General features: G+C 31.1%; 1 protein-coding gene and 1 pseudogene across 1 annotated transcript; both read right to left on the minus strand.

Annotated features, from left to right (window-relative positions):
* Positions 1-4,204: 4,204 nt before the first annotated feature.
* Positions 4,205-5,464, minus strand: LOC144551228 (uncharacterized). Its single transcript, XM_078299111.1, has one exon. It carries the CDS (start codon positions 5,163-5,165, stop codon positions 4,275-4,277), a length of 891 nt encoding a protein of 296 aa, XP_078155237.1. The 5' UTR covers positions 5,166-5,464; the 3' UTR covers positions 4,205-4,274.
* Positions 5,465-11,544: 6,080 nt separating this feature from the next.
* Positions 11,545-12,078, minus strand: LOC144551824 (zinc finger protein 36 pseudogene; annotated as a pseudogene).
* Between the last annotated feature and the right edge of the window lie 7,319 nt (positions 12,079-19,397).

A 19,397-nucleotide genomic window follows, 5' to 3' on the forward strand; every position in this document is an offset into this window, starting at 1 on the left:
CCATATAGATCTATACATATCACAATGAAAATCAATTGAAAATTATGAAAGCACAAATTTGCAGGGCGGGAAGAAGGAATTACAAAAAAATGATGAGTATTATGATACAAATCATATATGATACTAGAATTAATTGATACAAATCAATAATATAAAATTGATGAGTACACGTGATATCTTTTTATTTGTCAAAGTCATATATGAATATATGATACTAGAATTGTAGATCTATAGTCTGATTGTCCAATCTGAATTTATTAATGAATATGCAAAAAATATTTTAGTATTTTATTAGATCGATATGTTGATCACGAAGGAGGGTCCACTTAATTTATTATATTCGCATTCATATTTTATTGGATCCTATTTCAAATTCATTATTAGTTTGATAATAATATTTATGAAAAAAAATCTACTTTTTTAAATAGCAAATAATTGTTGTAATTTATTATGAATTCTATCTTGTTATTTCATATAACTTAGTTGCATTACAAGTTGTGTTCTTAATTAGTACTTTTATATTGTAACAAATGTCATTTATTCTTTGTTACTTTATATATATTCATACAAAATTCGAAATATAATTTGAATCTGCCTCGAAATATATTCATACAAGTCCGAATTGATAATTGAGTTCGTGTAAATAAACAAACAAAATTGTCTCTACATTAATAGTTCAAAGTGACAGAGAAAACAAATACATAAAGAGGTATATTTTTTTTTATCAAAATATATCAATAAAAAAGTCTATTTATATTCTATTTAATTTTATAATATCTCCGTTGCAACGCATGGACACGATACTAGTATATATATTATGTGATTTTTGTTTATTAAAACCCATAGGTTACAAAAATATTGTGTTACCTTACCTTTGGTGATGTGAAATCCTCAGTGCTGCCTTGGACTCGACAGATAACCAACCCCTTTAATATTTGTAACATATATATACACTTTGGTGAAAAATTCTATCCGGATATAAAGTCCTTGCCCTTAGTGCTGAGTCTTCTAATCAAAATTCAAAAGCTCAATTGGAGTGTCAACTACATCATCATCAACTATTCAACTTGATTTTGCAACCTTTGGGAGTGCCTTTTCAACTATGAAAATCATGAAGACAAGGCTCTGAAATGCAGGGAGATGGTTTCCTTTATAACTTCATGGTGGTGTACATTAAGAAATTATCGAAAAAGCTCACTTTGATTAAATTGTTCATTGTTATGATCGAGGAAGAGTCAGATCCTCAAATTATAGAGGTCAAACGTGAGTAAGATTAATTATATAAGTTTTTTATATTGTAAATGAGTGTCAATTACCGTATTCATAGCATTTTATTCTAAACTATATAGAAAATCATATATAAACACAAATTTTAAAAAATGAACATTAATTTATTCCTATTTGTCCTTCGTACCTTATTTTCTAGGTATGATCTGATAGAAAATCGTGAAACTAAATTTAAAATAATAAGAAAAGAGGCTATGATAGTATATATTAGTGATAATCTTGAATTTTTTTTTTACTATTTTTTTAAATAGATAGAAAATCACTGTTTTTAAGTGATGCATAATTTTCAAATAAAGTAATTTTGTACTAAAAATGTGGTATTTTGTTTGCAATTAACTTTTCATGTAAAGATCATATTGAACATTTCAAATCGACTATTTAGATTTTAAATATAAAAATATGAGTTCAGAATATGAATTAATTATCATAGCCTCAATCAAGACTTGGAAAAACAAATGAATGCAACATATATTCACTTTATTTTCACTGTATTACATCAGAGACATTGTCACTTTGGATCTTATTAATGTATATTACCATTGTCATTAGTTTATTAATATTCAAGAGCGAGGCTATAGCATAGTGCGCATTGATTCACACTATAGATTAATATTTCTACTTTGAAATCTAAATAGTCGATCTAAATAGTTAAAATAATCTCCATATGCAATCGAGTACTTGTAGATCAAATTTTATCTTTTTTACAATTATTTTTCTATTTTTTAGATAGGCAAAAAACCACTTGATCTTAAAATTATTGACCAATATTCAAAAGTAGTGATTTTCTACTTATCTAAAAATTAATAAATAAATTAAAATAATATAAAATTTAGTCAGCAAGTACATTTTTAAATGGAGATCATATTTAACGTTTTAGATTAATTGTTTAAACTTTGAAAATAGAAATATGAATTCATAGTACGAACCAATTTGCGCTATGCATTATATCATAACCTCACTCAGTAGGAAATAAATCTGCTGTTATATCAAAGGAATAACATGAACTACTTTTTTTTTAAAAGAAAGATGAAGGTCAAACTTTCAAATTTCATATCTTTGTTATTACAACAACAAAAAAATTTATCCGGGTTTCGAATCTATGACCTCCTATATGGAAATCATGTGTTTTTGTCATTAGATCAAAAATTAGTTTTTAACATAAATTATTATTCTGATTCCAAACAAATGATCTTCGTTGAAATTCGCACATAGAAAAATTTGAAATTTCGAGATCGGAATATATAACAGATTCCTGTTATTCATCGGAATAACAACAGATTTATTTCCCACTCAATATTCAATAAACTTTTATATAAATCATGGTCCAGTTTTTGCTCCACCACCAAACTGCATTAAGAAGAGATCTGCGAAGCACGAGTGCGGGATGACGAATGAATACAAGCTGAAATATAAGACTTAATTAGATGAAAAACACGTGGCTTGTTAACTTAATTAAAATTGTGATTCAAATTTGTCGTTTTAAACCCGATTAAACGATCTTTTAAATTGATCTCATAATTATAGTGAGAATGTTTTTCTAGCTTCACGTTTGTATACGGAAACTTTTCTAAAGTATTCTATGGAAGATAATAATTGGCTTGAAGTTTATTGTCACATAAGAAATCATTTCACTAGATGTGTTATAGTTTATAAATCAGGTACTACTAAAATTAGGTGCGGTTTAGTTAGATTACAATTAATATATGTTTGGTAAGAAGTTATAGTACATGATTCGCTTTTAATTGCATGTCCTGCATAAAAGAAATAAAAGAAAGAAAGAAAAGAAAGGACAATTATGACTTTCATTTTCTTAATCAAAGGTAAATCAAGAGTTTTTTTTTATAATTCAAACAAGAAATAATTTAGAATTTATTTAATGATGGATAAATATAAAATGATTACGAGTTAAATGATAAATAAGAATAATTAAAGTTTTGATGGGTAATAAATAAGAAATTAAAATTATTTTCAGGATATATAAAATTTATTCCATTTAAACATGAGAAGGATTCCAATACCTCATCATATATACCTCGTATTTTATATCTTCATTTTCAAAGTTCAAACTGTCAATCCAAACCGCTCAATATGATATCCATACTAAAATATACTTGTGGATGAAATTTTATAATTTTATAATTTTTTTATTATTATTTTTAGATAAGTACAAAATCACTGTTTTTGGACCGTTCAAAAACAATGATTTCGTATCTATCTAAAAAAAATAGTAAAAAAATTATAAAATTATAAAATTTGGTCTCTAAATATATTTTGATATAAATATCATGTTTAGCAATTCCGATTGATAGTTTGAACTATAAAAATAAAAATATAAAATATGAAACATGATAAAATATGAAAACATGAGGTATTGGTATTGGAATCTTGCCATCTTTAATCGTTAAAAGGTATAGTACATGATTCGTTTTCAATTGCATGTCCGAAAGACCCATACAAACTAATACACATCTGCTGTCATAATAACCTGAATCCACATCATCATTTTCTCATAATAATGACAAATTACGTACGTAGGAAACACGGCACTAATTAGAAGCAGATGAAGCAACACGTTTAAGGCAAATATATCACATTTGGCAAGATATCTCTGTCCAATATTTCAACACCCAATTACCTGAATTTTGAAATGCTCCCAAAAATGATATGCACTGCCAGAAAGACAAAGCAAGCATTATATTATTTTCAATTGGAACGACTATGCATGCCACTTTTATCTACCTTTTTCTCTCTTTCATAATCTCATTTTCTAAAGCAAGCAAACCTGATAAAGTATCACGCTCTTATCATGATTCATGTCAGACATTTCAAACATCTCATAAATTAAAAATTCGAACAAAAATAAAAAAAAGTTAACTATTGACAAAAAAGCTTATCCTAATGTCATCAGACTTGTAAATTATCTGGTCTTAAAAATTCAATTACTAGGAATAAATGAACAAATAAAAAAGGGCGACACATTTTACAAGTCAAACTTGTGAATTTTTTCCAATGGAGAGCTCCTCGATCCAATTAAAGATCCTTGTACGGCACATGCTTTCTCCTCCTTTTAAATTGAATTTCAAATGAAGACCTTTCTTTTCCACCTTTCTTCCTTCCTCATCCCCTCCATTTCTCTTTTTCTTTGGTGCCTCCATTTTTGACCGTGTCACTTGCGTACCAACTGGTTCGACCACCTGATCATCAGGTACACACTTGCACCCAAAACCATACCCGCCAAACCCTGGTTGTTTCTTCTCCACAGCGCTAGGTTTCTTCTCACTTGTTCTTCTCGACCTTATATCTATCTCCGGCGCCGGTAGTACGCCAAGTCGTAGTATGGTACCTGGTACAGAACTTGTACTCTTGCGCCCCTTAGTCACATTGCTCTTTCTTGCACCGGTACGTATCTGCGGAGAAGGGCTTGGGAAGGCATAGAAGAAGTTATTAGATACCGAGCGACGAGGCGGGTCTGGTATGGGTGCGCTGGAAGCACTTTTCGTCGAATGAGAACGACTTACACAATGGCTACTACTCCCACTGCTGCTAGAACTTGCACTACGACTCGTGCTCAAGCAGGTACCGGAATAAACCGAGAGGTCCATCGAGTCGGTACGGGAGCTGACCGATGGTCGGAGAGGGAGAATTGTACCGTTACAGAACACATCATCCGCCGCACACATTTCGGCTTGTAAATCGGTCTCAGTGGCCGAGAAGGAAATGTGAAATTCAAAATCATCATTAGCACTATTTGGCACTAGATTTAGTTTCTTTGATGGTGAATTTGGTTTTAACGGAAGGTCGATTAGAGATAATGCTTCTTCCTCTTCCTCTTCTTCTCTAGTGGAGAGTGCTGAGTGCAAAATTTGTTGCTGAGCCATGTTGGTTTCAAAATTGTGTAAGGTGAAAATGGGTTGGTTTGTGCAGAGATGAGACGAAGAGATAGAAGAGAGATTTTAAAGGATCAAAGGGATAATTTTAGAAGGAGAGGAGAGAAGGGGTGAGAATAAAAAGGGAAGGGAAAGATGTTGGTATATAATATTAAGAGGAGACATTCTCCTTGGAGTTGGCATGTGTTGCTTTATATTATGGGTATTTTGTTAATGATAAGGCCTAGCTTAGTTTAGCTTAGAAAATGATGAGACTTTAATTTGATTGTTGGAAATTGTAAAAGTTTTACTATTATATTTTTAACGGATAATTTTTTTGTTTTGATAGATTGCAAGAGAAAATGTCATGGAATGGAGCTATCTCATTATATTATATTAATAAAAACAATTTTTATCTCGTTTTTCTTAGGAAATATCTTGGGTGATTGAATTATTTGTGTGACGCATGCTTAGTGACGAAGAGGCTGGGATATAATTTTCTTCTTAATTAAAACATAACATAATTTTGGAGAATTGAAGTAATACTTTTATAACATAATCACAATATAATTGTTCAAACTCAAACAAAAATATAATTTTTTTTTTAGAAGATTATGAAGCTCCGTCCCAACATATACTATACAATAGTTTTAATGTAGTATACAATATTAAACACATAATTAATATTTGATCTCAGAAGCGAAAAAATGGTAATTGAATTGTTTGACAATAGAACATTCTATATTGGTAAACAAATTGGAAACTATCAAGAAATTTCTTTAAAAAAATGCCGTAAATGACTATATCTCTGCTGTAGTAACAACTACCCTGCGACTTTATCATGAACTTTTTACCTGTCTACTTCCTTTTCTAAAAATATTCTAATTTGAAAATTTGAAAATTTATAGTATTTCATAAAATTATACTAACTTAGTGTGATTCCGTGCGCTCAGTCTGTGTGGCACCAGAGAAAAGCAAATTACTGCATTTGAGAATAATTTTGTCAAGTTCTTTTAACTGGGAATATATATGCTGGTTTTATTTAAAATGGAATCGACAAGTCTTTTTTTTGTTACGATGATTTATATAAGTATATCAAATAAAACAATATTTATTGGTGTATCCAAGAAAGATACTCACATAGTCACATGCTATCTTGATAATATAGGTGTGGCAGTATAATTCATTGCATTTGTAGGAGACTAGGAGGCTAACTGGATAAGGTAAAACAGACCAGGTGACTTTATTGGTGTTATCTTTTAAAAATTTAGTCACGAACGGCTCTCATAGTCTCATGTTTTGTTTTCCTTTTTGTTGTATTCCCTCTAAATTAGCGTAATTTTGGAAAGAGTTTAATTACCAGGTTATAATACATGTTTTAATTGACGCAATTAACCTGAATTTGGGGGTGATTTTCCCAATTTTAAATATTTATAGCTGCCTGTGAAAATGCATTTGAATTTTCTAATTACTTCTTTCTAAATTGCCTTGATCAATTGCTTTCCAATTTTGTGTTTATTTATTACTGGACGTGTCATCATATTTATATCATAGTCAAGTTTATTTGAACATTTGACAGAAAATTATATTTAGGCTAATATTTTCACACAAAAAAATGTCCGTTCATATCCTTCCCATCTCGCTCTAATAATCGTCATAGAAGGCGGTTCACTACTTTATTAACAATTTAAAATCCTGATATTTTTTTTTGTTGATTTTGATGAAATCGCAATTTTTATATTATTTTTATATATGATAAATTTATGTACATACTGTGATTTATATGCAATTAAATCTGTATTGATCGTTCTTGTAAATCAAGTTATTGTCAATCAGCATTCAAATAAATCTCAAATCTGGATTATTAAAGAATCATACCTGCATATTTCCACAATCATTAGCTTGTTTTCCTGTAATTGTTTCGTGAGATCAATCACATCTTCATAAAATTTCATTCCACACAATTTCAAAATAACCGAACAAATTATAAATAAATGACAGAATGTTGAAGGAATTTGGCAAACTAAAGGCCTGAGCTGGCAAAAATTATCCGAAAGCGACCGAAATTTGCAACTAAAAAACAACAAAATAGTACAAGAAATAATATATAAAAATAAAACAATTTAAAGTTGAATTTGACACATCTTTTGTATGTCGATATGTCATTTGTGACTGCACTTGTCAATTGTGCATAATTAATGTCGTTTTAACGTGTCATAGTTAATTAGATCATATAAAGACACGACGACATTAGAATATATAGAAGATATAAGTGTCTACTTTATTTATTTATTTGACAATCCTGAGAGTCCACATTAAAACTTATTTAATTAAAAAAAATGAAATATGTTCTGATCATTAATTTAGATATGCAAATAATATGTAATCGAGTTCAAATAGTCTAATAAATTGAATATTGAATAATTCAATATAGTAGCTTTGGACGAAAAATCCAAACAATTAATTTTCATGAATTACTAATCTGTCTATCTTAATTAATAATCCACTGTGTTAAATGAAATTGTTTGTCCAATATATTGAGTTATTCAATGTAGTATCAATATATTATTCTTATCTGTCCTGCAGATTCTTTTTCTCAGTTAAAAAAAATATATATCTCAAGCAATCACGGGACACATGTGATACTTCCCTTTGAATTCAAAAGCCAGACCAGAAAGTTACGATAATGCTAAATAAATCTTAATATTGTTTTTCCAGTTGTTTCTTTATTTAATTAAAAGAACACTACAAAATCTAGTCATACTTGTATTGTACGAAAGAAACTAATGTTTGGTTGACAGATGTGTTAATGTCGAGCGATATTATATTACGTGGTCAATTAACTAGAAATTTAGTATAATCTTATAAGATTTTATTGAAATTCAAATGACTATAACTCAATACTTATTTTTCTTAAAATTATATACGGATTACAATCAGTTAGTCACAAAATAACTGATTGATCAGTCTTGCCGATTGATAACTAGTCAAACAAAATTGTAGAATAATCTATACATACAGAATAGAATTATATGATTTATATACATGTTATGGATATTGCTCTGGTACACACCTTTTTAAAAATATTAAATCTTTCTTATTTTTCATATTATATTTGCGCAAAAGGTTTTTATCAATCTATAGACTTTTTTTTTTAAGTAAAAGTTGGAGGTTAAGTCATTCAACTATTTAATATTTATAAATAATTATTTTTTTTAGATTTCGAATGTCAAATCTTCCACATAAAAAATATATATTGTCTTTTTCACTAGACCATACAAATCTATAGATTAAATTTTCAAATATATATATTCCGTATATCTATGTATAAAATAGTTTTAATATATATACCGTAGATGTTTTCTTGCATGTAATAGTGGCCATGACCCACATTTTATACTAGACACTGAAGAAGAAGTGTTCTCCAGGGTCTAAATTGTTTTACACCATGCCATTTTAATTTAGTGATAGAGCACAGAATGATCATCTTTCCCTAAAATTGGGAAAAAAAAATTAATTGAGAGAAAATAATACAACACCGACCAGATTGAGACCTTTGAACTACATGGGATCGATGAAGCTATATAAAGAGACCAACAAAACTTTCACACTTTCCTTCAAATATTTACAAAAAAAAAAAAAGAAGGATGGAAGAAGAAAAAGAAATGTGTCGCAATAACTAACTAAACCCGACCAACAATAGCTACAGAGGGGGACAACTGGGACCAGATGTTGCGCTGTTGCTAACACAAAATTTAGCAAACCCAAGCGCTTTAAGCCTTTCTGGCTGATCTTTTTAGTTTTGCATATTACAAAATTACAACTACACTCTGTAGCTATTGCCATTATTTGGGTGGGAAAGAAAGGGAAGGGAAGGTTTTGTGAAGCGTAAAGAGCTGTCTTTGAATTATTTAGAGGTAAAGAAGAAATGATTTGAGAGGTCTTTTAAGGTGTTAGTGTTAGTGCCTCATGTGGTGTTTTGCATTGCTTATCATTTATTCTTTTGCCTTTACCACAACTTTAGCGGTAGCAAACGTGACTTGCTACCTTTTTCTTTTGCAAGTTGATAATGTCTATATCTTTTTTTTTCTTTAAAAAAATAAAATCCGATCAACTTTTCCCCTTTCGCTTCTGTTTATTTATCCCCCGTGAATACCTTAACATGCAATTAATCATCAAAAAGAACCGAAAGATTTACTAGAGATCTAACCTGGTTACTCAATCAAGCAAAGATTCTTGTTAGCGCTTTCCATTTTCAATGTTATTGTGACCTTAGGTACTAATCAAAATAAAGCAACAGATTAGCATAGAACAATTATTATGGGCTGAGTAAACCACGTGCCAGGCCCATTTATTATGGGCTTGGACTCGTGTACAAAAGTCAATTACCTAAAATAATTGGGCCTCATCATGCACAGAATTGAGCCTGGTATAGAAACCCAAATCCAAATCCTCCCGTCATGCAACTGGTAATTAAATAAGAGAGGGTTAAAATTGCCAGGTCAGCATTCTTGGCGTAAGGTCATGATATCGACATCCTATTAGCAAAGGGCGGTGCTATTCTCAGGTCATAAATTTCAATATTGAGAGCTTGAGAATTTTTTTTATAATTATTCCCTATTTGCCCTTCATTAAAATCTTCTATTTGTGCTATTTATTTATTTGCATTCTAGATGCAGATGCGTAAGAAAATAATTGAATACATTTAAATGTTAATTAAAACCTTAACTAAAATTGGAACGGACCTATATATCTTTTACCCATGATTCGTTGTGAGTTTCTTTCTCTTGTTTCTTTTTAATTTCTTATGTACTTCATCTTAAGTTGTATAATTTTGAGGCATTTAAATCTCATATATGTCTCCTCAAGCAAATTGGTCCAGACAATTGGCCAAGTTCTTCACAAGCACTTATTTTCTCAATCTTTCACGGTCTTTGTTCTTCATCCGTCGTGTGGTGCTTAAGATAGAATGAGATAATTTTGTGAATTATTTGAGATGTCAAAATTTGAAATCACATGATTAAGAGTTGGTTCAAAATATTATGTGAAGCTTTTAAAATTAAATAATTTTTGTTGTGTTATGTATTATGGCCATTGTATGCGCATATATGTTACTAATTAATTGATATGTTGTGGTGTTCATAGTTTAATATAGATCTACTTGGTGTCTTTTGTTTGTTTTTTTATTTATATTTTTAGACGTTCACTTTAATTTTCTCAGTAAATTAATGACATACCCACTTTTTTTTAATTATATTAAAATCCTTAAAAGAAGAAAAAAAAGATGTTGGAAAGAAAACAATTAAGAAGAAATATATGCCATCGAAAAAAAATCATTGACGAAACTTTCTCGAAAATAATTTTTTTTTTCGAGCGAATAAATATGTACTCACCATAAAAATCAGAGAATAACTAAGAAGAAAATGGAATAAATCAAAACTAAATCAGTTAAAAAAACCATCCATCAAAGTCACCATAAAAAAATGAATATTATCTTAAAATTAATTCTTAGATCCAGAGAAAACGATTATAATATATTGCTTGATGACATAAAAGATGCAACTACATTCCTAAATTGTAATTTCTATAAAAGTATACAAGGTTAATCATTATATATGAAATACATTAATTTTTTTTCCTAAAATGTAATATAATGCAATAAAAAAGGAGAGAACCTTAAATAGAGATAGAATTGGTATAAGGAGTTCTCTCAACACTTATTATTGTAAACGTACGGTGCTCTCAAAATAGCATTACCCATTACCAAATGCTGCATTACTGGATATTGCGTTGACTTATATAATGATCTCTAATACTTCTATATATAGCTGACGAAATTGCATGTGCTTGGCTGAACTGAAAATTATGACAAATTGATTAGAGATATTGTTAGATTTGCTACATTGCACTGTTGAGATCAATAATATATGTTCTAGCTTGTCTCTCGCAACAGCTGGTGAAGTTATTGATATCACTAAAGCTTTGAGCAGAAGTAGAACATTTTAATCGTAACAATTATCTTTGTTGTTAAGCATATTAAGAGTGATCATGATTTATTGACTCAGTTATTAGTATATTCGACAGTGAACGATTGGCAAGATGGAGAAGTGTATTTTGATTTGTTTATTGTGTAAAACGATGTTACCGAATGTCAAAAGGAAGAAAATATTTATAACAATTTTTTTTTTTAATACTTGACTGATGCAGTCTTTTATAACAAATTGTACTAGTTTTTTGTTTAACAATAAACACAAAATGGAGACCACTAAAATTACTTTGTATTCTAGAAGTGAGAAAACAATAGCAAAGAATATTGCACTACTTTGTTGCATTGTAAATGAGGGGAGGAAAACAAAACGTAAAGTACAAATTGAGAAATTAAAGTGACGTGTCATATTAGTCGTTGCCGTTTCATAACTGGCAACGGACTCGCCACTTCCTCCTCCTCACCCCAGCCATTCACACTGAACTCATTCTTTGGTGGTAAGTTGAGATCAAAGTCTCTTACACTACTCAAAGTTGAAGCGGAGTAAGTTGAACCCGATGCCAGAAACCCATCCAAGTAATGGCATCTCTTGTGACCACCGAGTGCTTGTCCAGTCGCAAAACTCTTGTAACACACATTGCACCTATGAGGCAACCGTTCATTATCAACTAAATCCATATTTACATTCATATTTACTTGTTTCATTTGATTTGGGTCGACTGGTCTACGGTGGCTTGACTTGTGACCACCAAGAGCATGGTAGGAAGAGAAAACTTTCCCACAGACGGAGCATTTGAACTGCGGTTTTGAATGGTTTGCATGATGATTTGTTATCTTTTGTGGCTGGATTTGAGATAAAATACGGGTGCAGATTGAGAGGTAGTCATCTTGGGTCATGTTTTGAAGTGAGATTGATGGAGAATCAGTATGAGGTGCCATCATTTGAAATGCTGATCTTTGTGTAACTATATATTTTGGTAAAATTTATAGCCTCTTTGGTATTAGTTTTGAAGGATTTAAGGTTACTAGAAAGAGTAGATTGCCGTTTTCTATACAATGTAGACTGAGGAAGAGGAGATAAAGAAGTGGTGGGAACTGTGTCCTATTAAAAAGGTTTAAAGAAAATAATTTAATTAGGTGGGTCTTGGTCAAATTGTCAAAGACACGTGCTTGGTTGTTTCTTATTTGCACAAGGATTGGAATTAGTTCGTTTGGTACCTGGTTTTGGAGATTTATTTCCGGTTTTGGAAACCTACAAACCAAGTCTTCAAAGCTATCGTTCTTTAAATTAAAATTAATCAGTGGTAGCACGTAGGCAGCAATCATGGACTGACTGCTCAGTTTTTTTTTTTTTTTTTACCTTGACTGCTCAGTCATTTTCAAAATTAATGAGGATGCAAACAAAAATGGAATAACCAATCAGGCTAAATTTTTGTTTATTCCGTGAAAACTAGAATTAAGGCAATTTTTGGAACGTTGAATGAAATTAAGGCTGAGATATCTGATCAGTATCAAGATTTCCGCCGATAATTTAAAAATTCGTTCAGATTGAAAATACAAATTTTAATGTAAATTGAACGATAACTGAAAATTACATTGAATATGGCCGACACCCATCAAATCGTCTCTGCTCCATATTGAATGTAATACATGTCGATAGCGAATGCTGAGATGAGTATAGGTATCCTGGTAATCGCTACCTGGTTATCAAAAAAAGAGAGATGAGTATAGGTAGGAAACAAATCTGTTGGAATCTACGGAGATTTTAGGGACTCTAAAATTTCCAATCCAACTATCTATATATTTTATGATTTGTGCATAAAATTTTGTTTGCTTTGAGATTTGTGTATGAAAAAACTAAAATGATTGGATTTGGAATTTCAGGTACTGAAATCCTAAGGATTTCAGCAGATTTCATTTCGTATAGGTAATATATGATTTCTATAATGTTTCAATTTTTTCATTGGTTTTCCTACTAACATCTACATTGGTAATTAATGCAATAAAATATCAAATAATATAGTGCTAAAGGTGAGCATCTTGCGCTAGATTCATTGATAGAACCAGAAACATATGAATCACGTGGTATAAAATAAGGCGAATTTGAGTGACCAAGGACTTGACGGGTCGTTGATGACTGCTTTCATTTATCCATTAATTAGATCTTCTATTTTTTTAATGGAGGCCACGATGGCAGATAGCCACCATTCCACCAATCCTCTTTCCAGGAAATGCATTCACTGGACCCACTTAATCAACTTGCCTCTGCCTTAGATTTAAATTTAATTAACTAATGTATGGTCAATTTGTCTAAAGTAAATTATGTTCTCCAGTAACTATCAACTAGCTAGAATCCAACTTAATAATTTCCTTCAAGTTTGAATAATGAACAAAAACGTGTACATTTTATTTTTTGTAACAGTGGAACAGAGAATCTGGACACTGACCGAACGCAATGCTCGTCATGAAAAATATGATGTCAGCATGCTTCTAGATGAACAAGTGACGAATGATCACTATATTGTACCCAAATAAATGAATATTTACTAACTTATAATGAACTATCTTTCCGTAGTTAAAATTTCAAACGGTACCTTTCTCTAATAAGTTTAGATAAAATACTAGAGAAAAGTACCAATTGTTTATTAATCGGTAAATTAGGGCTTCGACAAAATCGGTAAATTTTTCGATTTTCAATAGAAGTTCGAATATAAATTAATGCTAACTAGGACCCGCTTAGAATTAAAAATGGTTAATGAACACGTGAAAACGATAATTTAGACATTCTTGCAGATAATTTTTCAAATTTTCGATTTGGGTATATGCCAAAGTCATTGATACATAATATATTTTAAAATAACAAAATAATTGTTTTTCATCGTGTTAAGAGTCCATTAAATATAAAAGATCCGTCAATATAATTGTTTGTTTATGACTTGGAAACAACTTGGGTCCGAAGTCTTGACGAGTTCTACGTTTGTCCGGTCCGTTTTAGGATTTGTGCATCTTATTTCAATATTTGTATGCATATGCTTTAATATTCTCGTGGATCTAAGTGCGCACGGACTCTTAAGCGAGTTGAACGGAAGTGGAACTAATCATATTCTAATTGTTCTCCAAGACTAAATCCTGAATTGACACCCATGTTTCTCAGAATCTGGATCCTAGGTAGCTCAAACTTTAAGTTTGGATATAGATCATTCAATCAGAATTCAGGCTTTCTAAAAAAAATAGTTTTACTATTTTAAATGGAACATTTTTTTTTTTTTGAAAAAGTGGATACATTCACCTGTTTCTTATAGAAACGAATTGTTCTTACAAAAGCGGAGAAATGAACCCTGCAACTAAGCCAAATATTGTTCAATACTCCGGTGACCAACACACCAGGGTATATCTCAAAGTATTACTAAAACAGTAGTAAGAAAAACCAAGGGGTAGTCTACTATCTAACAGCATCAAAACACTAACATCAGTGCATAACCAAGGTATTATAACAACAATAGGATAGTATAATCCGAGTAAGTGTTGGCATCAGTGGTTTGAAGTGGTAAGAGAGGAGTTCGATGCATTGTGGTTTTCCCTTGAGAGGTGGTCTTCATCAGAGGTTTCGAAATATGCCCTGTCCCTTAGGTATGCTGACAGATCCGACCCCTCTAACCCAAGAAAGGGTTCTTCCTCAGAATCCCAGCTGAAGGTCTCCTCTTGAGACGTATCGGTCTCCGAGAGGATTATAAGAGGACCTGCCTGGGACAAAAAAGTCACATCCATTGGTAATATTAGGGTTAATTTAAGATAAGAGTCATCTGTATTAGCTTTACACCAATATGAGGTTAGTGAAATAATTTGTGATCCCAGGGAAGCTAATGATGGTATTGGACTGTCATTGAAACATACTCTATTTCGGTTTAACCATAAGATCCAAAGAGTTCCTGCCCTAATTAGTTCTAGCAAAAATTTATCTTTAAGGGGTACATATGCATCTAAAATCCATAGATCAGATAACCGAGAACAATTAAAATGAAAATTTTTGTGTGAAGCAATCCATGACCAAATGGATGAGGTTATTGGACAGGTTACAAACAAGTGATCAATTGTTTCAGGTAGATTACAAAACGGGCAAGTTTGGTCTCCTTGCCAACCTTTTCTAGCTAAATTATCCTTTGTTAGAATTTTACCCTCCCTTGCTAACCAAATAAACACCTTTATTTTCAAAGGAATTTTTGTTTTCCATAGAGTGGTGTATGTTTTATCTTTCATACCCCCGTATTCCAACCAAGTATATAAAGAATGGACAGTAAATGTTCTGGTAGGAGTCCATCTCCAATAAATTAAATCTGGTTTTGAGATATCTATAAAAACAAATGAGTAGGACAGGGATGATCTAAGTTGGTTCCATTCCACTAAATAAATGTCTGTGAGCTGTTTGGTAGTGTGAATTGAAATGGAGTCAGGTGAAATGGCCCTAGCTACTGTAATTAATGGATCAGATGTAATACGGAAGAGGTTGGGGTATTTGCAGTATAAGACACATTCACCTGACCACCTATCTAACCAGAATGATGTTTCTAAGCCATTACCTATTGTTCTATTTATATCTAAGTCGACTATATGCCTAATGGAGATTATGCTAGACCAAAAGTGTGAAGTGTGGTGAATATCTAAGCCTGAAGTGGAATAATTAGAGGTCAGGATGTCTTTCCACTTTCCTGTGGTTGTGGGATCTTTGAATCTATACCACCATTTGGCAAGAAGTGATATATTCATTCTTTCTAGGTTGATTATTCCTAAACCTCCTTGGGATTTACTCAGACAAACTTGGTCCCATTTAACTAAATGATATTTTTTCCGAGAAGAAGTGGAAGAGCCAGACCAAAGGAATTTCTTTCTTAATCTATCTATTACTTGTCTGACCTTTACAGGAATTCTATAAATAGAAAGCCAATAAAGTGGAATGGCTGATATAACTGAGTTTAAAAGTGTTATTCTACCACCGAGAGATAATAAGGATCCTTTCCAGGTTTGTAACTTATTCTCAATTCTCGTGATAAGGGGTTGCCAATCAGAATATGCAAGTCTTTTCCAGTGTAATGGAACACCTAAGTAGGTTATTGGTAATACAGCCTGTTGACAACCTAATTGGTCTGATAGAGTGGTTGCTAATGTGGTAGAGATGTTCAAGGGAACCAAGGCACTTTTATTGAAATTAATAGTTAGACCTGATAGGGATTCAAAGCCAATGAGTAGAAATTTTAGGTGTTCTACCATTTTGGGGTTAGCCTCTAAAAAGATTAAAGTATCATCTGCAAAGTGCAAGTTAAGGACTTTGAAAGAATTGTTGAAATGACCTAGCCCGGAGATTAGTCCTGCTGATTGAGCTTTCTGTAAAATTTTACCTAATGCATCTGCTATCAAGTCAAATAGTAAAGGGGATAATGGGTCTCCTTGTCTAAGCCCCTTTTTACAAGGGAAGTATGGACTTTGTGAATCATTGAAAGAAATGCAAGTTCTACCACTGTATAGAATATCTTTAAAAGAATCTTCTAAATTTTAAATCGAATTAATTCGGTTTGTTTATTTTAAATGGCATGACTTCAATTGAAATAGTATGACTATATATATATATATATTTTTTTCCCGAAAAGTAGGAAGTACGAATTCCCAAGTGATCAAGTTAAACCTTACTAAAATTAACATTGCAAAATAAAAAAGTTACGAGAAAATTGCAAAATAAGTACTTCTATAAAATATACGTGATAGGAAATAACACTCCGGGATCTCTTAGCTCAAGTAAACATTAATTGCAATGAACTCAGGTACGGCTATTGTGTGGATTTATGTTTTAAACCTCACAATATTTTATTTATTTAAGAATGCTGACAATCAAATGGCTATAAAGTGTGATATGTACAAATCATTATAAAGGTTTAGTTTAAATTGTTGAGTGTCAAAATGAACTCACCGTTGCAATCGTCGTAACATTTGCTTGAATTTTCATATCGTTTTAATTTCTTAGTTTTCCTACAAATATTATTTGATTAATTCAATCAAGCTCTTACTAAATTATATCTTTAGAGAGCATTGCTATCTCATATACCTTTTTCATTTATTTTAATTGTCGAGTTTTTCTTTGTCAAATTATTCATTTTACTCTTAAATAAAAATAATATGTTTAACATTTTGTTTATAACAAAATGCATACACATTCTCATCATATCAGTTTCAGTAATAAGTACATAATTAATTATTAGTTTATTATTGAAAAATTACCATAAAATGCCACACAAATCAATTTCACTATTAGAAAGTAATATAAATGTTGAATAAATTAAAATATTGTATAAATGAATTTAATATAGTAACAAAAAAATTATATAGTTGTATGTATAAATAAAAAATATTATCTATAATTTAATATTTATTAATTATCGTATAAAATAGTGGGGCAAAAATTGCTCTTATTCATATCCTTACTTAATAAACAATAAATTTAATTTGTTCTTATCCATATTCATATTCATTAAGTTAATGAATTTCTTTCATATGCACATATTTAATGAAATACGATAATAAACGGTTAAAATAGTTTTATTGACACCCGTTGGCCATTGCCGGTGGTAGTCTTCATCCTTTTAGGAAATTAGCACTTTAATCAATATTTACACTGGCACCGCCATTTCTAGCATTAGTTATTTCCTTTTTTGGGTCTCACTCCCACTTTAATTTTAGAAAAACTATACATAGTTTCAGTACGGATGGAATCAGTGTTGTAAATAATAATATGCGGTTGTCGGACGGACAAAGTACCGCCAAGCGATTAATTGAGAATAATCGAAAATAAACCGTCATATTCAAAAATAATTGTTCGATTAGTCAAAAAAATTTATGACGGTTTAATCACCGCCAATGACTAATTAGCCGATTAATTGATTTAAATGGACATTTTTTACAACTGGAATAAAATATGGTTTAGTTAGGCTCTGATCTAAACTTACCTTCTGTAAAATTCACTTCATTTGAGTTGAATTGTTACGATTGGAAATGAGAATGATTAGAAGAATTCATTTGAAGAAATTTACAAAATACTCAAAATTTTGATTATTGTTGTGGAAAGAAGTAAGACCAGAGTATGGGTGTTCAAACGGTTCGATTTGTTTGGATTTTAACTGAATCGGAAAATTTCGGTTTAAATAGATCGGTTCGGTTTAGATTTCTCAAAACCGACTAAATCGAACCGACCGATTTTTATTAGTTCAACTCTAATTTTATTGGTATTATAATGATTTCATTAAACCAAACCGGACCGAATCAAACCGAACTTCAATTATTGTGTGTAACAATGTATTCTTTTCGTTAATAATAATATCAATAGGTTTATTTCGGTTTGAACCGAACAAACCAAAATTTATTTCGATTTGTTCGGTTCAGTTCTTAATCGGTTGATAGGTTTAATCAGTTCGGTTCGGTTCTATTTTTGAAAACCGAAAAAAAAATTGGTTTGATTATTTTACTTCAGTTTGAACCGAACCGACCGTTTGAACACCCCAGACCAGAGATCAGAGAAGAGGGAAAAAGAGGAAATGTACGAACTCGGATATATTCAATATTGGAGATTTTTTTGGGCAACACATCTTTCACCTTGCACGGAATCAGGGGCGGTTTTATGGACATTAGACTAAATTCGGTCCGATATCAGCTCAGAGATGTTCGATCCGCATTAAGATTTACGTGAACAACTTAAATTGTACAATTGAACGGTTCTTACAAGGCATTTCCAACTCGCTTTTACCAAGTCGGGAAGGCGTTCTGATCATACCGGCTAGTACGCCTCATTGGTTGCATATATTAATCAGTTATCTGTTCATGGAGAAAAATGAAACAAGGATTCTAAGCTGATTCATTTGAAAAGATTTTTCAATCAGGCTTATCATTAAACTGCTAGTTCGATTCAACTTAATATTTAAACTTGTTAACGAAATGGGTTATACTTCGTACTTGTTATTATGAACACATACCATTAGAAATTTTAACCAATTCGCATTAGTTACCCGACAAAGGACCTCTAACAAGGAATTCTCTTTTACAAGAAAAATTAAAGAATTTTGAAATTTATCAAAGACTTAGAGCTGTAAAGCCTACCTGATCTAACTAAAAACCAAAGACAAATCGCATCCACTCCCAATCAGGGAGGAAATAAATCAAAGAATCACAAAAAAAATGACAAAGAGATCATAAACATAGATACAAAAGCTTGAGTTCAA

Source organism: Carex rostrata, chromosome 3, assembly GCF_964058835.1.
Source record: "Carex rostrata chromosome 3, lpCarRost1.2, whole genome shotgun sequence".
Classification (NCBI taxonomy): Eukaryota; Viridiplantae; Streptophyta; class Magnoliopsida; order Poales; family Cyperaceae; genus Carex; species Carex rostrata.

Coding starts and splice junctions, on each gene's coding strand:
- LOC144551228 (XM_078299111.1), bottom strand. CDS start 5,165: ATGGCTCAGCAACAAATTTTGCACTCAGCACTCTCCACTAGAGAAGAA.